This window comes from Meriones unguiculatus, chromosome 3 (genome assembly GCF_030254825.1).
Source record: "Meriones unguiculatus strain TT.TT164.6M chromosome 3, Bangor_MerUng_6.1, whole genome shotgun sequence".
Taxonomy (NCBI): domain Eukaryota; kingdom Metazoa; phylum Chordata; class Mammalia; order Rodentia; family Muridae; genus Meriones; species Meriones unguiculatus.
The window spans coordinates 52573855-52599243 of NC_083351.1; the positions used below are offsets into that span (position 1 = coordinate 52573855).

A 25389-nucleotide genomic window follows, 5' to 3' on the forward strand; every position below is an offset into this window, starting at 1 on the left:
GTGCATGATCATCATGTCTAGATAATGATGGTGCTAGAACAGTAGCTGGGAGTTTTACATCCTGACCTGCAGGCAGCAGGTTGAGGGAGAGAGACACTGGGCCTGGCATGGGCTTTTGAAACTTCAAAACCCCTAGGTACATACTGTCTTCAGCAATGCCACATCTCCTTATCCTTCTAATCCTTCTCAAATAGTTCCACTCCCGAGTAACTAAGCATACAGATAGATGTGCTAATGGGAGCCATCCTCCTGCACCACGCCATGTAAGTGGCAGAACTGAGATTTGAACTCAGGGCTCTCAACATTTCCTACTAGCTCCTACTTTGTGTTCCTACACTGAGATATATGGTCTCTCAGAGAGAGCAAACTCCCTCTGATCATCATGTGCTCTTGGATGCAGATGACGAAGCCCCCTCCACCAGCAGGAGATCCTCTAGTGAACTCGAGAAGGGACTCTCTAGTTCACCTGGTGGCTCTCCTGAATTACTTCCCATGTTCCTCTTTTCTATACCCTTCAGGAACTCTGTCTATCATCCCCTCCTAATATGTCCTTCTCAGAGGTGACAGGAAAAATAAAATAAAATAAAATAACCTCCTAAAGTCTTACACGCTCTCTCCCCCACAGTGAGAATCTATTCTTGGCTCACTAATTTTTTTCAGATCACCGATAATGCTTAGAGTCCCAAATACTGATGATAAAACATCGGAGCTTTTAGCTTGTCTACAGAAAAAAACCATCTGATTCTGTCCCCTGCAGATATAGCAATGCAAGCTCCCTCACCCACCTCTCTGCGCTGTGCTGGCAGAGTCACCACAGTGGTGAAGGACCCTAGACAGCTTGCCTAGGGTCAGTGCTGCGTGGGGTGTTCAGGAGCCCCCTGAGGCTGAGTTACTCTCACCCTCCCTCCTTGCAAACCAAGCAGTTGATAACAGCCCCTCCTTCAGAAGGCTGTGGCAGGAAGTGAGACAAGTACTCACCTAATTTAGTCAGTTCATGCTGGTCAAAGATAACACTATTACTCAGAACTTTGACTTCTCTGTGGTTGTGTGGTTGCTTTGTTTTAAATAAATACTCACTTATTTTTTCAAACAGAGCCAAGCGTGGTGGCCCATATTTGTACTTGGGATGTTGAGGCAGAAAGATATGAGCCTAAGGCCAGATTCTGTCTCTGAAACCAACAACAATAACAAAAAAAAATTAAAACAAAAATAATCCTCCTGCTTCCAACCCAATGCAATCATGAGGGGTTGCAGACGTGGCACTAAATTGTTCTTTTCCTTTGGGTCCAAAATAAGGTACACTAAATCCATGGCATTTCTGTAAAATGAGACTATGCATTCTGGGATCTTTGCTGCTAGCACATGGTCCCTGCTTCATGCCCTTCTCCACACTGCCTTACTCCGCCACACTGGTGATCTCCAACTCTGTCCTCTGTAAAACCCCATGACTAGAAATGAACCTAGAGGCATTGTTCCTGGCCTATTCTAGCTCTGGAGGAGCCACCATTTGCCCAAAAGACAGAGAATGAAGCTGAATTTTTTTTGCTGAGCCACATTAAAAAACCATGTCCCTATGCTAAAATACCCAAACGTGGTTTGTTTTCCATTTGGTTTTGTGAACCACTTTTCTTTGATCTGCATAATAGCCGCAGACTGACTGGCTGTATCCACTGTCATTCTCTCCAGCAGGCAAAGCCTGCCGCTGAGTCCACGACCTTTACAGCCGGCTTGCTCTCCATTTGTGTTCATGCTGTCTCAGCTCAGCTACAGTCTTGGTCAGTGTGGGGGTTGGGGGAGGAGTTCCGGCGCACTGGGAGGGTTCCGCACCCGGGAAATAGCAAATGAGCTGGGTGAAGCGCTGTGTTGGGTGGCTGGGTAGCCCACACCTCAGTTCCTCAGGAGTCCCGCAAGCAGGGGACCCACAGAGAGCTTGGAGCAGCTACTTCTCCATTATAAAACACTGTGTAATTAGGAAAGGGAAAAGAATGCTGTCTTGGCTAAGTGGATCACTTAGGAGTTGAGGTCACATGTTGAAAGCATGGAAAGGAGACTGTCTCACACCCTGGATTATCTTGTTTTCTGGTCCATGCACAAGGGCTTAACTGAACTGCCCAACAGGGCCTTGGACATCTATTTTCTTCTACTCCGTGTCTGAGGTGTATTGGGAAGTCATCCACATTATGCAAATGCCAAAAGCCATAAAAATTCTGTGCTCAGCTCACCACACCCGCTTTTTTGTAGTGCAGAAATGTCCACATGTGACAACCAGAGACAGGCAAATGTGTGGTGGAGGGAAGGCAGTGGCATCCTGGGAAGCAGCTCTCAGCATGGACTGGGGAACTGGGACTCCCTGCAACCACCACAGCAGGTGTGAAAAATCACAACTCCATTTTCCTAATAATCCTGGGACTCAGTTTGACCCATTCGTTCCCATTCCCTCTTGTAGAAACAATGGAGTTCTGCAACAGATTGGATTGAGAAGCAGGTGTGAGATGCAACCATCGCCCGCTGAACCAGACTCCAGGGAGACTTGAGGTACTACTGTGGCACAGCTCTCACTTATTGTTTTATAATGTATTTTTATAATAAAAATAATTAATGTTAACATATAATTACCATATAGTTTGAAATAAATTTATTACTTTTTTAATACTTCTTAGTTTGAAGTAATAACATGGCGAGTGTTGAATAATATGACCTATATCCTGGAACGTATAATTATTGTTAAGAGAATAAAGGGGACCACGGCCCCCAAATTTTGGAAAATACTGATCTGGAAGAATCTGGCACTTTTCTGTCACCCATAGGAAGTATTTTTCTTCTTTCTCTAGCCAGCAGCAGAGTGTCTGTCCATCTGCTCCAGGCTCACCATTGCTTTGGCCTTGGTGCAGGCTCTCCTTGATATATCCTGATGACCTACTTTGCCACAGATCCTTACTACTGAACTGTCTTTATTCTGCTGGTTACTTTGATCCTGGGGGTTCACAGTTGTTTATTTTCCCTGGCAAGGCAGAGGATGCCATTCCTGAGCCCCTAAACTGTCAATCACCCACCGTCCAGATGCATATGAGTAGCCCAGCTGGCCCATCAATCAAAGGCTTCTCTGAGTTGATAACCAGAAGTAGGAGGACCAAGGAGCTGGAAACCGTCCTGAGCCTGGGCTCCTGAGACTGAGGAGCCCCATGAATCAGTGATGCAGAACTTGAGCTGCCAAGCCATCAATCAGTGGATGGCGGGTTACAGATTACGTGTCCCCTTTTGTGTATGAAAAATACCACAACTGACACCAAGCCACGGGCAAATCCATAGGCTCCAGGGCATTTCAGCACCACTTGTAGCAAAACAAGGCTAGATGCTCACTCCCATCTGTCTTTGGACCCACAAAGAAATAACCACCTGTACCCAAGCACCTGCACGAAGCACCTTCTAGACATCTGTGGGAAGGGCAGCTAGGAGAAACGTCAAGATGGATGTGGAATACCCTCTCCAGGCCCTCCAGGAACCCCTCAGCAGCAAAAGGCAGACTCCACTTTTAACTTATTTCTCTGCTTTGCTACTTTGTTAGAGGAAATGAGACTACAATGACAAATGAAAATGCTACTAAAGGAAGCAGAGAAACAGGATCCTGAATAATCCATGACATCTGAGATATAAGAATTGACTCTGCAAAAGACATCACTCTGTTTCATCTTTACAAATGTGATTTCTTAACCTCAAATTTAATTGTAGTCTTAGACAGAAAGAACCTGGTTTCCTGCCAAACTGAGAATTCCCACATCCACCTGGGTAAGCTTATATTCCTGGGCAGGGCTCACCCAAAGAGGCCCATAGGAAATGATAACAAAGACATACCCAAGCCCGAAGCTTTGGGAAGATGGAAAGGGCTCTGGGTCATTTTTGAATGGCAGAGTGCCTCCTCTTCTTCACAGCCTTCAAAGCTCTGGGTTAAAGGGGTGCCGTGAGCACTCAGTGAGCCCTCAGCTGATTGTTTACCAAAACCAGGGACAAACATGCTGCTACCCGCTGATGGTGCCCGGCGTCTGCAACTTGTCTACTTGCTGTTGGAGTCAGGCACACACCAGCATAGCCAGAATAAAGACACACTTGACACACAGACGAGGATGAAGATGGGCTGGGACGTTGCATGGGAAGCCTTTTCTGAAGGCATTTCACTCACCTGTAGCTCCTCCTTTCACTGCCCCCGCCTCCGCCACCCTCCCACCCCCTCACTCTCACCCCCTCACTCCCACCTCCAGTAGAACCATTTCTGTTCTGTTTGACAAAGTTTTGAAATCCTGGCACTTCTCTCACTGTATGCTTCATCTAACTTTTACAAAGATTATGAAGACCAAGTTCCAAATATATGTACCAGGATCTCAAAATCCCATTAACTAACTAGTGCTTTTAAGGATTATCTGCAAATGAATATTAGATGAGGTTTACAAATCAGTTCTGTTGGGGAAAAAAACTGATATTTCTTGCACCCACAAATTCTGCTACCCCCACCCAACAACCCCATTCTAATCTTGACTCACTCCAAAGCCTTTACTTTCTCACTCCACTCAGCAGCTGCAGGCAGGTACACATTACTCTGGCAAGTACACATTCCTTTAGAAGGCAGTTGATAGAAAGTACATGGATCTTCCTGGAAGGACACACTACATTCAGAATCTGGGTTCTGCATACGAATGGAAGCAGCAGTCATATAGCCCAGTCAGCAAGGCGTTCTTGGGGACTGTTACATAAAGCAATGCCTGAAACACACTCAGCTCCATCTGTCACAGGACATGAGGTCAGCAAACGGTAAGCTAAACTGTATTATCAGGAACCACTCATGGATCAGAATAGGAAGAGAACTGGAGGCCATGGATCACAGGAACTTTTTTCTCAATCCCTCTGTTTTCTGCTTAAATTGGTCTTACAGGGGACAAGGTGCTTAGATTAATGTCTGTGATTCCCAAGAGAAACCTATGATGTAGGTGAGAAAGCTGCTACTATCCCATCAATAAAAGGCAAGGGAGATAAGGAAGCTGGTAAGATGGCCCAGTGTAGACCTAACAGTCAACAGGGAAGAAATGGAACTCAACCAGAATATGTGTCATTCTCAGACACTGGAAGGGGACAGTTTTCTCTAGCTGACATGCTTAGTCCTTCTATATGTATGGTTCTGCCTCAGCTGAGAAACTGGTCTTTAAAGGAACTGAAGAATAAAATGCTTCAGAGGATGCCACAGAACTGCATCTCCAACTAACAGCTGTGGCTCATCTGAGTGCATCATGGTGTTTCCCGGATGGCCCAGGTGCTGGAGCAGTTATACCCTGTCCTGGAGCAGTGTGTGCTGCTTCAGAGGCTGAGGTCCTGCCAATAGCTGTTGGGAGCAGAGCTTGCCATGTGCAAGGACTTGGCTCCCAACAGTCCAGCTGTTGCTGCCTTCTGTGGCCCAAGCCCCAATTTAGCAGTAAAGAGTACAGGCTGTCAGCTGTCAATCATCCAAGGCAGATCCTCTCCCTGTGGCATTCCACATCTGGAAGAGCCTTCCTCGGGAATCAGTACAGAAGCATCCCTGCCTTCTCACCTCTATTAATAGCTTCAAAGCTACTTACAGAATATTATCTTCCCAAAACAAAGACATGGAAATGTATACAATAATTAGTAGTTGTTTTTTTTTTTTAAATTCTCGTTAGCCAGCACTGATACCCAGAGCAATGCTAGTTTTTAAGTGCCATGGTATATTAAGGAAAAAAATGAAAATGAAAAATATCCTATCAATAATCTATTTTCCTCATCATCACATAAAATTCTGAGTAAGACACATACACTAAATATGGGTAACTGCTACCCAGCCCCTAGTGTCAGGGTTTGAACTAAGCAAAGACAATAGAGATGTTCAAATGGATTTCTGCCTTATAACATGCACAGAAACTATACTATGGGTGCAGGGAAGAAGATTCAACACAAAATATTTAACTCGCTCTACAGGAAAAAAAAATCCATGGCGGGGAAAATCTAAGTGCGGGCTACAACATCTGATAACTGTTATCAGCAAAAAGTGGATTTGGATGTCCTGCTTTAAGCAGAGTCATCCAAATCAGGTACCAGCCAAACTATGGCTCCAGTGAGCCTGGCACAGAAGCCTGCTCTTGTCCAGCACTATGGGAGTACTCTGAGGTACACAGAATGTCCTTGATTCTGCTCAAACTATTACCAAAAATAGACAGAGTCTCAGAACAGAGACACCCTGACAACCCAGATTATGACACCAGGCAACAAAAAAGCTGCCAGTGCTTCCTGCAGGGCCGCTGGCCGTGCCTTGTCAGGACTGCCCATTGCCTACCCCCACAGGAAAGTCACTGCCTTGTTGTGGCCTTTGCTAAACTGCTGGGAAATTTGTACATGATGGCCAACTGAGGAAGTTGCTGAGAAGTCCTGGCAATCCTATAGACTATTATCTGGAACAATCTATAGTCATACTATCCGGAGCAAGCTCCATCTCAGAAGCTAAACAGGGACGAGGCCTGGTTACTATCTGGATGGGAATCTTAGGGCAGTGTGTCCGATGATATGCCTGACAAGGAGAAACGCAGAAGACATCAGGCACATCACAGGCATACCAAAGGAGGAGGGAGGTCTCAAGTGACCTTCAGCAGAGGGCTGCAGCCAGGAAGGAAAACATCAAGAAGAAAGGTGAGATCTGACCCCTCGTGAGTCTTCTCTTAAACATATGTGGTCTTGAGACACAAAGTGAACTCACGTTCCCTGCTAGATGGCCTAGACCAATGATATGTCCTTCTAACATTCCATTTCCTCAGGTATAAAATGGGGTGACGCCTGCCATGGTAAGGGGGTTCCCAAGCATTAAATAATTCATCTGAAACTTGAAATTCGGTGTTTTGCATGCAAATGGTCCATAAATGCTACATCCCATCATCTAACTGCCTTCACACCATCTTCTGCTCACTGAGATGAGAATCAGCAAGAGGGCGGATCTGGAGTTTTCCCAGAAAACGTATAATTTCAAAAATTCTTGTTCTGTAGTTTCATCTGATAAGCAGTGTGGATAAATGGGATTTATCACATGCCTTGTTCCTCCTACTGGATAGAAATGCCTCCTAACGTATAGCAGCTAATGGATACCCGTCCTTCAGACACACGGCTGGGGGGTGTGATAAAATGGAGGGAGCATAAGCTGTGGAAGAACAAAATAGTAAGTCTTCCCTTTCCTGGACCATTCTAATGAATGCTCTGTAAGGCCCAGCAGTGTCTCAGGGAATTCCGGTGAAGCTCCTCATGTATAGCTGGTGTATTCTGTATAGGACACAAATTCCGACAGTCACTTGGACAATACGTCATACAGTGTAAAGATATCCGTTGGGTCTTCTTAAGCTGAATCCTTACTAATAAGTAGTCAAAATTTTGACAGTCTTCAAGAGCAGTCTGAAACTGAGCCTATTTGTTTCTTGTTATTTGTTCCCTTCGGCCAAAGCAAAACGTGTTCTCTGTACTTTGCTACTTAGCATCCAGTTCCTAGTCTCTCTAGGGTTTCTGCTGAGTACCCACATCTTTACTATAGGAGTCTCTCACACCATTCATGTTTCCTGAGCAGTTTTCAGAGTTCCCTTCCTTTGATCCCAGCCTGCCTGGTTTCAGGAAGGCCTTGCTCTCACTGCTGGAGGATCTTAAGGCAGGAGAAGCAGACACAGAAGAAACCACAGCATCAAGAGCTTCTGTGACACTTCTTGACACTGTTCAAGTCTAGGACAGCATGTAAACATTCTGCACTCTTATAGGGCAGCAAGTTCAAAATCAGATGAACAGCCAGTGTGAAGAATGGCAAGAGACCACGTGCACGCCGTGTAAGAGACAGGAGACAAATCTGAGCCTCAGCGCCTGGGAGCTGAGTAGATAGTGCTTTTGGTGAAGGGAATCGGGGCTGTGACATGGACCAGGCATCTGAAAGAGCAAAGATCAGAGGGAAAGGCAATCTGTCATATGCCCCTGACCCTATTGTCTTGACTCCAGATGGACAGGCATCAGTGACTCGAGGTCAGTTTGTGCTAAGTCTCCGTACCAGCTACTTTCCACCCCACTAGTTCTGATATAACACCCCAAAAGCTGGATTGTCTTCCTGAGGAAAAAAAAAAAACAGGTTCATCTTAAAGGCCAGTTATTTACTTGTATAACTATTCAATACAGGTGCTTCCACGTATATTTATTTATTTGTCTGTGTGGGGACATGCACGTTACCGGATATGCACACATGGAGGTTAGAGGACAGCCTTCAGGGGCTGGTTCTCTCCTCCGCCACGTAGGTCCTGGAGACTAAACTCAGGTCATCAGGCTTGGCAGAAAGTACCCTTACCCATACTAAGCTTTCTCACTGGCCCCAAATTTAGTTGCTTTTGCAGCTTGAAATGATTATACTTTCAGTGTTAACTTTTATTAGTACTTCAAGTTATAGTAAATATACATTACCTATATTTTATTGTCTTGGCCATTTATCAGTTTACAGTTTAGTGACATGAAACACAGTTGTACTGTTATGCCACCACCACCTGCCACTTACCTCCTACCCCCAACTCCACTGTCATTTCTATGTTGCAAAACTGAAACTCTATACTCAACGAAGCCACTTACTTTGAAAAGAAAGTTTTAAAAAGCCACTTACTTCCTTACTCAAAAAGTGTCTTTTTGACTAAGATAGTTTCCCTGCAGAAATAAAGTAGAAGAGACAACTAAGTAAGAAGAAAGGGGCTAGGATTAGAATGAACTCAACACAAAGAAAACTATTACATTTATCCTAATATATACATACTGACTTTAATTGACAGTTTTTGTCGCCTGCACTGGCAGTATTGGTTACTTGATGAAGAAAATCAAGTCACATCTTGTACTACCTTGGGACAGCAAAGACAGGAATGAAGTGTCTACAAACAGAAATTGTAAATGAACAAATAAATTGGCAACCTAATTCTGGTAACATTTAACACTCTTTAAGATAGTATAATTTATAAGACAATAGTTTAAAGTATGAGCCATATATTAGGTTGTATCATGATTTGCTAAAAGCATGCTTAACACATCCTTTGAAATGTATTTTTAAAATGACCCTATGTACTTGGCATACAAAATATTCCATATAAAGCTAATTCCAAATTCCTTTCACTCAAGAATATCATCAAACTAATGATGTGTCACATGGAAGAAGATATCTTCTGTGCAGCAGGATGGGAAGATTGATGGGTACCAAGCTGTGGTTTTGTGATCACATCACTTACATAACTTTTAACAAATAAGGCATTAGACACTCTATTCAGGACTGGAGTCTGTTGGGCTGGGGCCAGTCCCTGACTGCAGGGTCATAATACTGTATTTTAGACTTCCTGAAGATCTCCATGTATATTCAGTGAGTAGTAGAGCACAAATACAGCTTGGAGCTATGAAGCACCATAGAGAGAGCAGGGGACCATGACCTTTCCTTAATTCAGTGACATCTCCTTCCCAAAAGGCTCTCTTGAAGGCATGGGTCACTTCCCGATATCCCTTTCAATTTGCACAAAACATACTTCCCTTCATATGGCCTTAGGTCTCCCAGAAGCCCACCTTGATTTCTTGGGTACAGAACATACAAAGACAAGAGCTAAGAAGGAAGGCCTTGGAAAAAGCAGCCAGGATGGGCAGTGGGATGCCTGTTCTGCAGCACAGGGGCCAGGACACCAATGGAAGCATGAAAATTAGGCATAAGGAGGCACCAATAACAGAAGACACAGGGGCGTGGTGGGTGAGAGGCTGTGGACTGAGCTGCGGATCCAGGGTTTGTTGTTGAATAGCTGCTGGGTCTGCTTCCCTGGTCCTCCTCCTCTCCACTTGTTCAGATGCTTATTTCACTCAGTTCCCTAGAGTTTTGCTTTCTTTTGCTCAAGAAACAATGTCTTCACTGACTTCCAGACTCCCAAATAGAGCACCACCTCTCCCTACCCACATACCAGGTGACTGATTCTACTTCCGCCTCCCATCATCTCTTTCTCTCTCTCTTTTCCTCACTCTCTTCCTCTCTCTCTCTCTCTCTCTCTCTCTTCCCTCCACCACTCTCTCTCCTAAATGTTCTCATGTCCTCTCCCTTGGGCCATATTGACTTAGCTTATCTACCAATAACACTTCTTGACTTTGCAGCACTTTCACTGTGGCATTTTCTTCCCGGTTTCCTGTCTTTTTTCCATTATATAGAGGCCTGCCAAAGTTCTTTGGGGGAAAATTACATTTTCTAAAAGTGGCCATAATAGTATTTCCAATCCCATATGATCTTCTATGATATAATACTGCACTCTTCCCAGGAGGAGGCTAATGTAAGGCCACCATGACATGTGGAAACTAGTGTCTGTGTGTAGGCAGGACTAGATGATTCCAGCTAAGGCGTGGACATCACAGAGTAAAACAGACCTGTCCCCTCTGAGTCCTTCTAAAATTTCTGATCAATACAAAGCATGAACGAAAAAAGTGCTTTTTATTCTACGTATTGAATTTGCAGTTTGTTTTATAGCAATAGTGGCAGTTCCCTGTTCGCTGATTAGAGCCCTGATCATAAGGTCTACCTCTGATTCTCTAAAAGTGAGACAGACAGGAGCAGTCTTCCCCGTGGCTGAATCCACTAACTGGGAGCCTCATTTTGTGTCAGGGCAAGACATTGCAGAAGATACTCCATCTTGTATTCTTGCTAAGCCCATTTCAGGTTGAAGAAGAATTTGATGTCCTTGATGGAGAATTCCATGGAAAACTACCCAAGGAACCTGAGCTCAAGATGTCCCAGATAAGGTAGCCTCTATTAAACTGCTTGCTTGCACAAAGGCTCCCCTAGTTGCTACAAAATGAGATGCCAGAATGTATTTTGATTTTTTGGTTTGTTGAGACAGAATTTCTCCATATAACCGTGGCTGTCCTGGACTCACTTTATAGACCAGGCTGGCTTCAAACTCACAGAGCTCCACCTGCCTCTGCTTCCCGGAGTGCTGGGACTGAAGACATGCACCACCACACCTGGCTCAGGATGTGGTTTTTTGCCTTTAGAAGCCCATTGGTCTAAATCTTTGGGACTATACTTGGATCCAGAATAGCTGAGTGTAGTCCCAGACAGCTGGAATAAAGACTTTCAGCAGGCTCTAAACTGTCTGAGTGGTCATCTCTGGTGGGCTCCCTATATCACTTTCAACACGAGCTTTTGAGGACATGCTTTGAATGAAACTCCACAACAGCCAAGGTGTGTCAGAAAGAAGGTAAAATATGTTGCAAAGTAGCGTTTTAACTGGAGATTATTACTAAGAACACAGCAAGCGTCATTTTCTCAAAGAGAAGAAAGGCTTTCTTTGAGAAAGAAAATTTTGGGGCCTAAGAGGAAATAGTTAATTGCTGAGCAATATAAGCCCACAATCACTATTCTGTAAGATAATATATGTTAGAGCATTGCTCTTTTCATACCATATTTTATGAAACAACTTTCTTGGGTTCCTGACATATGTTAACACTACTGTTCTGGCCCATGGTTCAGGGGACCTTTTGAGAACACTGACAGGCTCCGCAGCACATCATCTTCATCATGTATCCAGAGCAAAGCACCGTGGAGCCTGCATACGATGGCGCCCAACCCTCACTGTGCACTGAGAGAACCAGCCTGGCCAGCCTCGCTAGATTCCCCACAGAAACGCATTCATAAACTGCGCCAAGTTGGTCACCATCACGTCCTTCAGTCCTCCCTCCCAGGGTCTCATCTAAAAGGAGGTTGTGTGCCTGTGACTAGTACTTCTGGGAGGGCAAAGTCCTGAAGAATCATTCAAACCTGCAAATCAGTTTCCTCCGGAAAGGCCTTCCGCTAGCTGACCTGTGTGGATAGTCAACGGTGCTATTTATTTGGGGTAACTGTAACCAGGTTTCCTGGTAAACATTTTTGTTTGTTTTATTTCAAAGTAAATAAATGTACTGTAGTTCTAGTTGAGACAAAAGATTTCACCAGGATGCAATGACAAGAGTGAGACCCACGTTCTGAGGAATTGGTTTTTCAAGAGGAAGCAGTCATGTACATGTGGACAGGCACACAGGAGAATGTGTGAACTGGAGGAAAGAGCTTTGTCGCTCTTCGGCTGCCTGGCCTCCAGGTGGGAAACAGGAAGTTTCTATGAGGTGACTGCTTGGAGGCAGAAACTAGCTGGGAGGAAATCATGGCTTGCCAGGAGAGAAAGTGAGAACTCAAAATATCTCCCACTGAGTTTTAAAATGATAAAACACCGAAACAGAGACACCCTGCAAATGCCAAATCCTAGGCCTGTCATTTAGTACTTCCCATAGTCTTGAGCCCCGGTTTCTTCCCCATTCTGTAAGACTTTGAAGAACAGGTTGAGGCAGCACACAAAACACAAGGGAGGGTGGGGCTGGGGGGAAACGCACAAAGGTGCACTGCCAGCCAGCAGGATAGAGTTCCAGAAAGCACTGGATGAAGGACCCCCACTGTGACTGACAAAAGGGTGGCTGTGGGGTAAGGTGAGGTAGAGACTCACCACCTACCACCTGGAATGAATGATTCCCTGTGGTCTCCATGAAAGCACCTTGTTCTAACACCTCCCCCTCCACGTAGTGCTCAGAATTCTGTTGCTGTGGCAAATATTTGAGATCCATGATCAAAGGAGGAAAGATTGATTTGAGTCGTGACTAAAGAGGTTCATGTTTGCTTGGCCCTTGTTGTAGGACTGTGGTAAGGTAGAAATGTTGAGGTGGGGAGGACAGAACAGAGCAGGGCTGCTTTACACAAGAGGAAGAGAAGGAGAGAGGGAAACAAGAAGAGAGCAAAGGAGGAGGAGCCAAGGCAAGAGAGGCCCTTCAAAGAAGCACTTCCAATAGCCTTCCTTCCTCTAACCAAATAGCTACATCATAAGGGCTCATTCTGCATGCACTAATCAGTGGGTTAACCCATGATAAGGTAGTGTCACACCTTCAACATATAATATTGGGAGATGCTTCATACAGAAAACCATAATAGCCAGCATAAGCCAAAGTGTGTTAAGAGGATAGTAGAATTCAACTGCTAAGTAGTGTTTTAACTGGAGGTTATTATAAATTACATTTGTCAGAGTGATACAGGATGTAACAAGGTGAACAAAGGATCCTTCGTTCTGTTATTACAGTGGTTCTCAACCTGTGACATCCCTTGGGAGGGTCCAAGGACCCTATTACAAAGGTTGTCAAGACCTTTAAAAACACAGATATTTGCATTAGGATTCATAACAGTAGTAAAATTACAGTTACGAAGTAGCTGCAGAAATAATTTTATGGCTGGAGTCACAACAAGAACTGTATTAAAGGGTCGCAGCATCAGGAAAGTTGAGAATCACTGTGTTACTAGGAGAAACCACCGTATATATGACCACGGAAAACAAGGTTGGTATCCAGAATTAACAGTCTGGAAAAGCAGGCTGCTGTTCACTTGGAAACCAAGCTCCAAAACTCTTAAAGTTGCAAGGCAGTAGGACAAACCCCGAGTCAGGAAGCTACCTGATGGCTCAGCCTCAGGTGTTTCCCTCTCTCCTTCTCTTCCTCTTGTGTTGGCCGAGCAGCATCCATGGATGGAAGGTAGGAGACAGGTGATGCCTTCACTCGGGTCACCCCTTCTCCAGACTTCTCCTCCCACATCCAACCTGTTCCCACTCACTGGCCCAAAGAACACCACAGCGCACAGCTCTGAGGCCCTTCTGCAGATGGGCACTAGGGTCCACAAACAATGTCCAGGAGGGACTTGCAAAGTCAATCACACCATATCCTATTTCACAGGTGAACAAACGTTCTATGGTTCTGAACTGTATTTATTTCATTTCTACACATGTAATGCATTTGCATGACTCAGGTCCAAACCTAAACAGAAATAGAAGCACATACTCAGAAAAGTCTTCTTTCTATTCCTGTCTCTTGCAAGGAGTTGTTTTTCATTAGTTTCCATTTATATTTCAGTTGTGTCTGTTTTTCCTCCCAGTTTTCCTGAGAAATAATTGACAAATAAAATCTGTTATTCACATATACATGAGGAAGTGATTGCCACAGTTGAATGAGTTACCCTTGGCATATGGGCAGACAGTGAGGCCACTTAGATCTACTGTCCCCAAGTCCCAAGGGCATGACCCAGTATCATGAACTGGAGTCACCATGCTGTGTGTAAGTCTTCAGAATTCAGGGTTCTCTGGGAGGCAGTATATGCTTTCAATCAATGTCCAATATACAGAATATCTTCTCCCAGGATCCACAGGGCCAAGAATAAGGGGTGCAAAATAGAACAGTTCCACTCACCCCTAGTAACCTACTGGGAAATTTTTTGATTTTTGTTTTTAAGACCTTAAGTTCTGCTGGCCTAAAAGTTTTGGTTTCAGAGGGGAAAGTACTCCCGCTAGGAGCCACATGGAATGAACATTCCATTGGACTGGAAGCTCAGACTTTCCTCTGGCCACTTGGAGCTTCTGAGGCCTTAAGCCAAGAGGCTGAGGAGGGAATCGCAGTGTTAGGAGGGGTGATTGATCCAGAGACCAAGAGAGAAATGATTTCTTCTCTACAGTGGAGGAAAAGAATTATGTGTGAAGGTGCAAGGGCTCCTTAGGGCATCTCTTGGTCCTGTGATTAAAGTCACTGCAGCAACCTAATCCAGGCAGGATGACAAAGGGCACTGACCCTTCAGGCATGAAGGCATGGGTCACTCCTCCAGGAAAAAAGCTAAGACCTGCTGAGGTGCTTGCTGACACAGGCATGTGTGTGTGTGTGTGTATGTGTGTACACATATATGTGTGTTAAATACATATGTGTATGTATGTATGTATATGTATATACATATACATACATACATATATATTCCATCTGTCCTAGCTGATCTTTATCTTTTGCTATCACTTCATCACCTCCTTGCCTCTCTTCCTATAGCCTTGCACCTAAAGAGTGTATCTCATATAAATGTAAGTGTATATAAGTATATATACACTTATATATACATTATATATTGATATTTAATAAACATACATTATATATTTACTAGATGTATCTTACATAGATATTATCCTCTAAAGAACCTTGACTTAGTACATGTAGTAAGTAGAAGTTTTGCCTTTTTTTTTTTTTTTTTTAATCCCAGGCTAGCCTCAAGCCGGCTACACAGTGAAGGCAAACCTTGAACTTTTGGTCCTGCTGCCTCCACTTCCAAAGCTCTGTGATGAAAGGAGTATAACACCACACCCAGCTTTGTAAGTTTCACCTGTTAACCAAGAGTATTTCCTTCCGAAAATAGCATAATGTGTTAGGCGTACATACATATGTTTTTTTTATGCCTATGGTGTTTATATAAGAAGAACATATAGTGACTATATGATGAACACACACTCTCTGCTAGTCTTTTTCACACACAGTGTATCATACATCACCCATGCTCCTGAACCTCTGCTTTCTCCCTGTCCTATATATCTCTCCATATTCATGCATAGAATTTTTCTTTATCTTTTTAAAATAGCTGTATAGGACTCCATTGTGATATATCAGGGTCTGTCTATCCAATGAGTTCCCCAGAGCTGGAGCCCTGTTGTCTCCAATCTTTCAGAACTGCAGTAATGCCTCAGCAATACCCTCAAAATATATTATTTCTCCTGAGTGTGTACAGAAAGACTGAGGTGGAACTGCATTTGTACTCTGTTAGATAATGTAAGCTTACATTGTCAGCGGTGGTGTAAGTTTACAGGCTCCTCAGTAAGGTAGCATTCTGGTTTCCAGTCTGAAAGCTTTGCTTGTGGTAATAGTTTCCTACTGTGTGACTATTCTCATGACTATAAAAAAATACCTCATTTTACCATTTGTGTCAAATTCATCATACAGAAAGCAAGTGGATAGTTTGAAATTATTATACAATTTTAGGTGATGAAACTGACTTAGACAATTTTATGAAAGAAATAGGATTTAAGCAGACCCTGGGGGTTGGGGTGGGGGAGCCAAAGACTACGTAAGCAAGAAAGGCTGCCAGGTTCCCAGGTAGAGATTCAGGCAAAGAAAGATGAGCAAGCTGGAGCATCTGTGTTGATTCTTGAACACAGAGCTAAAAATGCAAGTAGTCCAAGTTGCAAACCTTAAACTTTACGGGACAAAGCCCGGTTTTCAAAACTTAGGCTACAAGTGTGTACATACTCCCTAGCTTGCCTGTGCAGTCATAATTTCTTCCTGTCACCTTAGCATTTTGTTTACTATCACGAGATACAGTATGGACAATCAACTATTCAGTCAGTGTCCTACAGAGTAGAGCCACCATCAGTATGTGATGAAAGAGAGGAAGAGGGAGATCATAGAAGAGTTACAAATACATTTGCGTGTGTGAGTGTTCAGAAGAGTTGACAGATGGAGATAGGGAGCCAGGATGCGACTAGGCAGGTTATAAGCGCGTAGAGGAAAGGATATAGGCCTGCGTCTGTAATGGTTGGTATAAATACAGTAATTTATTTAACCTTTCTGAAGCTATCCTTCCTTACAGGTATAGAAAAAAAAATGGTCTGATTGGATTCAAAGTTGTCCCATCAATTCTATACTCCAGTTCCTACAGTTCATTGCTATAATCTTAGGTGCCATGCTATGGGAAGAGAGTCAAGCGAGCGATGAAGTGATGATGAAAGATAAAGACCAGCTAGGACAGATGGCATGAGGTGCAGAGAGCAGGAAGTTTGCCTTTGGGATATGAAGGAATGCAGGCCACTGGACTGGACCAGCATTTGTGAACAGCTCAGTCTTGTATGCTCTGGACTAAAAACCACACAAAAGCCATGAAGTGGCAAATTAGACACAAAACACCAATATGTGACTAAACCAAACTGAATCAGGTGTGGGATGGACTACTTTCAGAGACTTCTAGCACCTGTCTTCAATAAGGATACTCTTGGTAGCTGAGTCAGAGAAGATGAGCACAAAGTAAGCAGACTTTAGGGGTCCAAGTTTCAGCCAAGCAGCCCCAGGAAAGCAAGGCAGGCTTTGAATGTCAGGATCAGCTGACAGCAATTGCCCTCATTGGCAAAGGGTCTGAAGGAAACCCATGCTTTGTCCCTGGGTGCCCAAGAAACACCCTTGCTTTTGAGGTTGGCTTAGGTCCACAAGAGTATCATGTTTTTTGACTTGGTTTTGCTTTTCTAGTGGCAAAGGGCTTTGAAACTAATTTTTTTTTTCCTTTTGGGGGATCTGTGGCTGCTGAAAAACCCTGTTAGGAGACTGGAGGGACTTAGAAGTCTTCTCCCCCACCCCCTTCCTTATAGGCCTTGAGACTGGGTCCTTGAAGAGCTCAAGTTCTCCCAACCAGAAGCTCAGTGGTCAGGCACCCAATGATTACCAAGAAATCATACATGTCAAAGTAGCTTGATGCTACTGAACAGACAGTGGGTTGAAACATAAAGGAGAATGAAGCTATATCATGTGTAAGAAAACAGATGCAATTGGAAATTATCATATCAAACAGGTTATGTCAATCTCAGAAAAACAAGTATCATATATTTCTGTCTCATTTGTGGATCCTAGATTTTATATAGATACATGAAATCATGTCTGTATAGACGGTGAGAAAGTAGAAGGAAAACTGTACAGGGAAATAAAAGGGACTAATGGGTGGCCAGGGGTAGAGGGGTGTGGGGTAGGATGTTGCACATACTGAAGATTTAGATGTCAAATGTCCTTCTGAACCCAGTGTCATGTAAGTGAATTTATGTCACCAAGACACTATCAAACAAAAATTGTTCAAAATAATACCTTGAGCTTTTAGAAGACTATAGAATTAAAAAATATTTTCTCTCCTTCTTCCACACATTTTTGTATGAGATAAAGTCAGAACTTTGGTGGATCTCCTATGGGTAGGTAGAGTATGCTTCAGGCACTGAAAACCATAAAGGAAAAGTTATGCCATAATTGTTATCAATCTGAAAGAATGGAAAATGCTCTTCTTCTTCTTTTTTAATGGCCATGTGCAATTCCTCTTCTGAAAACCAAACAAACAGAAACATTTTCAGTCAAAAGAAATTAAGCAAAAAGCAAGTGGGAATGAGTCATTGAGCCGTTAGTCCACTAAAGGTGAGGCATAAGCATACTCGCCTATCACTCAACCTGATAACCTCCAGGTAGACTCAGAAGCCCTGTGGAGCTGGAGGGTGAGGCTAAACTCATTCACTCACCCCAGAAATGAGGCACACCCTTGGAATTAATTAACGTCGTGATTATGGTACGGCAACACTTCACTCTGTAGCAGCAATTATTAACCAGAAATCACAGGTGACCGCACCATCACAGAAAGATGCCAAGAGAGAAAGCTCAAGAATAAAGGAGGCATCTGTGAGCAGCCAGACTGCTCTGTCTGAGAAATGTCTAGGTCTGTTTTGCTCTGCCTATCAGGAACCTAAATACCAAAGGAAGGGTAAATTGGATTAGGTTACATTTGGAAGAGAGTTCCTGTAAGAGGCTTGGTAACTTCTGATTACATTTAATGGTATTAAACTGAATCTGTTTCTAGAAAATGGCTTCTGCATGCCATGAATCGCATTTAAGATTTTTTGTCCTTACCTAAAATATACCAGAGTAAAGGGCTAAGATAAGCACAGCCTGTAAAAAATCACCCTAATGTCAGCAGAGCAGTCAAATTCTCCACAGCTGCTTACAGAAAAATAATGTATGTATAAAAAAGCCAGGGGTGGGGGGAGAGGAGAAATCCTGGCTGCTTGATCTATTGTATGAAGAACCTTCTGAACCTGAATACCCTGAGCTTGCCACCTTAGATGTCTGCAGTATCAGCTCCACCTCATTGTTCACTTGTACTTTGTTTTATTCCATTTATAAGACACAAACTAAAACTGAAAAGAAAGACAAAAGGAAAGAGATGAGAAAGGAAAATGGCATCCGAGTTTTTATTTTTCTGAAGATTACGTGGCCTTTTCCTTGTGCCTGAAAAGTCTGAATAAATGATTCTCATTGTGATGGGCATTTCTTCCCCTTGCCTCATAATTATTCCTCCACACAGCTAAAGCATTAGGTGGCAACCAGGAGAGACCCCAGGTAGCACACCGAGACTTCAGCTGCCATACCAGCCCTTCTTCTGACAATTTTCTCTCCCAAGATGATGCTAAGCTGAGCTGTAAGACCCAACCTGAGACACGCTTCTGTCTGAAGCCGAGCTCTATCAAGCAAAAAGGGACTGCAAAAGCAGCTATTCTCTGTACACAATCTACCTGTACACAGGTAGGCACCCCTTCTTCTACCCCTCCTCACCCTCTCTTCTTCATTCCCTGTGTCTCATTCTTTGTCCATCCCTTGGTGCCTTCTCTGAAGGCTCTTATTAGGTTACCAGCTTCTTCCTGTGCCTCCTCCTCACCTCACTGTGACCTCCATGCTGGCTCCATATTGGAATAGCTTCACACAGTTGTTCAGAATGGCTTCTGTACTGGCTACATTAATTGGCTAAGTACCCTCATGGTTGTCCTTTAAGCAAAACTGCCTGTATTGCAGAAGCTAGAAGGCTAAAACTACATTTCCCAGGCTCCTTTGCAGAGATAAGTCTACAAGTCAACAAGAGCTCAGAAAAGCAAACTTGCTCACATGAGCTTTGTAAAGAAAACATGTCAGCCGATGACTATGGGAGAGCACCGGCTCTTACAGAGATGGAATGTGTGATTTGCCGGGCACAGCCATGAAAGGGGTTCCCATGATCAGTCCCAGGTAAAACCAATGTGGAACATGAGTGCAGTACCAAGACAACTGTTGCTGAACAGTCCTGAGTACTCAAGACCCCTCATGTAACTCCTTTTTGCCTAAATTTCTACTGCCTGTGACAGTGATACTGATCAACGGTGATTCTCGTCATTCAACCCTCACTCATTCCCCATTAGTGTACCTTATAGATGAGAGAAACCTTCAGGAAAGATCCAGAGCTCAGGAGAGGACAGACAGAGGCCTGAAGCTTGAAAGGCCAGAGTAACAAGCCCCTAACTCCTAATTTACGTGTGCTTCAGCGGAATACACAAGGTCTTCCTTGAGAAATGGCAACCGTCTGTTATTCTGAACACATCTCGGGTTTCTGCCAGCCCTATTCTGTCTCATGGCTTCACTCCCTGAACTAGAACCTGTTAAAGGGCTCTGAGCCACCACACAAATGTGTCACACACACACACACACACACACACACACACACACACACTTCTTGCCTTCATATAATGCCCATCAAGGAGAAAATGGCTTCACTGACTAGAGCCAAACACCATCCAAACTCCTGTCTGTGGGCTCTGTGTCTACGTACTCAACCAATCACATATCAGGAAAAAAAAATTTCTTGGAAAAACATTTGCATTTTTACTAAAGGTATGCGAACATTTTATCCTTGGCATTATTCCCTATGTCATTTGGTATGACAATCATTTACTTGCCTTAGGTCTTAACAGTCATCTGGAGACAATTTAGTATATATGTGGAAGATATGTGTTGGCTATATGTAACTACTATGAAATTTTACATACGGAATTTGAGCATCCAGATCTGGGGGAAAGGTGTCTTGAAATAAAGCCCTCGTGCATACTGCGAAGTGACTATAGTTAAGTGACTATAGTTAACACCTGAGCTAGTTAATTCAGGTGATTTTCAAAGCAGTGGATATTATCATCCGTATTTTATCAATAAAGCAACTAAGAGAAAAAGAATGAGTAACTTGCCTATTACCTGGATTGTAAACATCTGGAAGGCTTAGAATTGGAAATTCAAATCCGCATAGGAGGGTCTATAACCTGCCTCCAATAGAAGCTGTAAATCCCTTGAGGGTAGTGAAAGGGGCCACTAATCCAATTTGCCACCAGTCTGGAAATCTGTTCATGGAAGATACATCTTAGTATTTATACCAGGCTTATGGCTCCTTTCTTCCTTGCAAATACAATATCTGTTTTGCTCAGGAGACTCATATGTACACCTCAAAGCTACATTTCCTCTGCTACTCACTGGTCCTGTGATCCAGATCTTTCCAGTGAGAATCATGGAGTACGTGCTGAGAAATTCTGGGGAAGTTTTGCTTGCTTAGTGTTGACCTCACTGGCACCCCCTTTCTTCTTTTACTGGAAAAACGTATGGGAGGCAAGTTGGCTCCTTTCAGGTAACCAGGGTATAAGCACCATCCATGAAGTCGTATGCTGTCTCGAGTGGCATATAAACAGATTCTGTCTCAATGGTGAATACCTAACTAGTTGCACCTTTGGCTTCACTTTCATCATTGAAAATAAACAGTCACCGTTAACATGGGCCAACACATCTCCTTTCATTTGAATCTTAGGACACAGTAGTGGAAAGCGTGAAACCTATTCATCCAGACGTTATCAGTAAGTCTAGACTGTCTAAACCCATTCTCTCTAACGTTACGTGTATATGTTCCTTACGACAGGTCTCCCGAAAAGTGCTTCAGTACTCAGCATGCTAGGTGTTACATATGAATATCACCCCTCCAACCCTAAAGAGTAAAGTTACACGAGGAAGATGTTTTACCGTAAATCCCAGGTGCTTATAAAGCATTTTGCATAGTAAATGCATAACCAATACCTATGGATGTTAATATGCTTATTCAATTATGAAGTCCTTCCCCACGGCTTATAAACAACCGAAGAACATAACCTGTAAAGAAGTTCAGGGCCTGCTGCCTCTGTATATCTCGGAGTTGAACGCTCTGCTGGCATTCCCTGGTTGAGATGGGCTCCCCTTACACCTTGATAAACCCTGAGTACATTAATCTGCTATCTCAACATTTCAAGATTTAAAAGGAATGTTAATTCTCTTACAGACTTATCAAAGAGGAACCTGTGGTCATTTAAGGATTAGAAAGAAAGCACTTCTAATCCAATAAGCCTCCTATCTCATTTCCGTAATGGATACATAATTTCATTTTAGCAATGCAGATAAAAGGATATTTAAAATGAGAGCGTATCAGCAAAGGTGTTTTGAATGGCTAACTCCTGGTATGGAGTTAACACTGAGACTGACTTACCACTCTAACTTTTAACAGCAGTCTGAGCCAGCTGGACCTCTGGTGTGAAAGAAAATAACTACAACAGACAAATGGATAATAAAATCCTCACCCTAATGTGAATTGAAGCTCAGTCAGTAAGGTGTTGGGATTGTTTATGTATTCACAAGCCATACACTGGCAAGACTATAAAGACCATTCTGCTACATTATTTTACAGTTAAAAAAAATGATACTTGTTTATATTCTTCCCATACTTTGCATTTCTAAAGTCTTTAAAAGCTGGAATCTATATTCACATCTTGTTGTGATAGCTTTCTTGGTTGTTTTTTTTTCTTCCTTATAGTTTTAAAATGTCATAAAAGTAAATGTGACATTGGAATACTTTTATTCTACTATCTGAAGAACATCATGTACACTGAAGTGGCTGTTAGGTATCGACAATTTCCTGGGAGCTACAGTGTGGAAACAGGTTAGTAAAATGCAGTCTCCATTCAAGGAACTTACAGTAAGTAGGCAAAAGAGAGAGAGAGGGAGAGAGAGAGAGGGAGCAGCACCATGGGACCATGCTGTGTCCTTGGGGCAGAAGAAGAAATCTTTTTATTTGTTGTGTCTTCTCTGCAGTACTAGAGATTGAACTCGGGGCATCAGCATGCTAGGCAGGTGCTCTACCACAGAGCTATACCAACACCCCAAGAAAAGGCATTTGATTACTGGAATCTCATCCTCCCTTGAGGATATAACTGCATCTGATCTGGAGCCTGGACGGGAGAAAGGTTTAATGAGAGAGGACCTAGCAGGACCTGGAATAGCATGGCAAAGGCCCCAGATCCTGGTCCCATCTTATGTGATCTCATGTGTATGTATTCAGGGTCTGGCTTCCCACCCAGGGTGGAGCTGAGGACTGCACGTTTAATTAGCTCCCCAGTATATTTTTCTGAGGAATCAGCTGTGGCAATCTACTGTTGAAGGAATATACAGAAAAGATTCAGAGCACAAGAGAGTCTAAGCACATCGTTGGAGGCCTAAAAGATCAGCGTTAAGAATGTGGGATCCATGGAAGATCTGTGGAAGAGAAACCATCTTTCAGGGAAGGCTGTCTGCTTGTGGTCCAGAGGCAACCCCAATGGGAGAGCCTCCAAAGAGGGAAGTTATCACTTGCCTGTGGAGGCAGTCTGCACGAGATGCAGAGCCTACCTCAAGATCCTGGCATCAGAAGAAATGAAGGCCACTGACACTGGTGAAGACCTAGCTAGTGAACTGGAGGGAGATGAAAGGGCTGGATCAGTAGGGATGCTGTGTGAATGCAGGCCTGGCTGTGAGGTCCAGAGTTCCAGGCAGCCAGTCTAGGGCTCAGTTCTATGGTCCAGTAGCCAGTACTTTTCTTCCCGATGGTACCATTAAGTACTGAGACCATGGCCTCTTACAGTACTTCCTGCCCAGATTCCCTGATTTTACCCTTTAGATGCCTGGACAGACCTCCTGAATAACCTCCAACAGTCAGACTGGAGGGCTGCTTTTTACTGCCATGGGCAGGCTCTCTCTCTAGCCTGCTCACCCCCACCCCTGGCTGCCAGTTCACCTCCCTGCTAGCTGCCAGTCTGTATCTGCCCTCCAATCTGTACCTAGCCAAGGCAGTGCACACAGGGCTCCCATTTAACAATGCCTTTCCTATAAAAACAAAGTGTCTCCAGAAAACAGAGAGCTCTAACACTTGACCAGCCCAGGGTGAGGAACACAGAGGATGTTTGGTTTGTTTGACTTTTTGTTTTGCTTTGTTTTTAGTTGGAAAGCAAAGCCATGGGGAGGGAAGGCTGGGGGGTGGACAATGGAACAGTGTCCATGCTCCTGTCCCCATGGCTCAGACTGTGATACAATGGAGATCAGAGCTAGATAAGAGAAAGTCAGGTCTTTCGAAGCACCCCTGGGCATGGGAAGCTTCTTCATCTGCTTTCTCGTCCTTTCTATAACTCAGGGGTTTATAATCTTGTAGGCAGGAAAACTGTACACATCTCTGCTCTTGTGGGCTCAGGCGCAGGCCTGAGTAATGCTAGGATGCTCTCTGTGCAGGGTGGTCCTACAGCTGTGAGCCACAGCAGTCTTGAGTCTTCGGGAGTCTGACATGCGGTTCCTTGATTAGGTGGAGGAGGTTGCAAAGCAGCATTCGTACATGACAACTCGGGAAGGGGCAGCTTCTGCAGGGCATATGGAATCCGAAGAAGGGAGGGAAGGCCCATTCTGTCTCCTTCCACAAGCTGTGGTCTTGAGTAGTATCAGCAGTATTTAAAGAGGAAAGTCTGAAATGTGTAGTTCTGACGGCCCCATTCACCTGCACTCCTCACACTCTGTTATACCAATGATGAGGTCATTGTCTGCTCAGACACCTGAGCCTCCTGGTCTCTCCTCAAGAGTGCCATTTCTCCCAGAAGATCACTCATCTGTCACATTCAGCAGAGACATCACCGCTTCCATGAAATGTTCTGGGACACTCCTGGCATGCCAGAGTTTATCTTCCTCTAGTCTCTAACATTTGACACGTAAGTTCATCATGACCCACTCATGATTCATGACACTTTACTGCTCTAGACTGACTGCGTATCCCTGTTGATGTACTATGTTGCTGCACCGGGAGTGATAGAAAATGATTAGGTCATGGGGTGGAGCCCTCACCAACGAAATGAATGCCTCTACTAAAAGGACCCCAGAGAAATCCTTCCTTCTTTCCTCTTGCCATGTAAGGTTAGAGTGAGAAGACACCAAATCCGCCAGTGCCTTGACCTAATGTCTAGTGTTTATAGAAGCTGGGATGGACCATTACATCCCTCAGTGATTGCGATCACTATTCTTCTTCATCTGTGCCTTCTTTATCATTGAATCCACAGAAGCTTCATGCAGCTGCCCAGGGCCTCTGGCATGCACCAAACTCACCAACCTACTCATAATAAAGCAGTGGGAAGCCATCCTACTCATGGACTGGTTGACTCTCTGGAAACAGGGAGGCACAAAGTTACAACACCTCTCCAGAGGCCCATTTTGGCTACGTTTCCTCTAAGACTTGTCCACTCAATGCTATTACTTGCTCCCCTCCTCCCAAAGCTGTGCAGACAAGGACCAGTTACGGGACCAAAAAGAAGAAAACAAAACCCTCTAGGAATCTCTTGCTTCAGACAAGAAGTCATTCTCTACAGCAAAAACCCCAGACGATGACCTCATTGTGGGCGTCACCACAGCCTCTCCTATAAAACAGGGAGAAGCTGTTCTACACTGGGCTCTTTCTCTCTGTTACCAGGCCCTTGCTGAGCACTCCATGATCATCTGTTGAATGAAACAGAACTCTCTGGTCACTTTTTATTGCATGTTTTTACCTCTCCCTAGAAG

General features: G+C 43.9%; 1 protein-coding gene across 2 annotated transcripts in view; it reads right to left on the minus strand.

Annotated features, from left to right (window-relative positions):
* Chn2 (chimerin 2) overlaps nt 1-25389 on the minus strand; it is a 267306-nt gene that overhangs the window by 198087 nt on the left and 43830 nt on the right. Inside the window, exon 1 of one of the 2 annotated variants that reach the window (XM_060379985.1) lies at nt 13915-13990. The exons of the other annotated variant lie outside the window; for it this stretch is intronic. Within the exon in view, the coding sequence (XP_060235968.1) occupies nt 13915-13975 (61 nt within the window). The 5' untranslated portion in view covers nt 13976-13990. Of the gene's footprint in view, nt 1-13914; nt 13991-25389 lie in introns of those variants that run through there. 2 annotated transcript variants of the gene reach the window in all.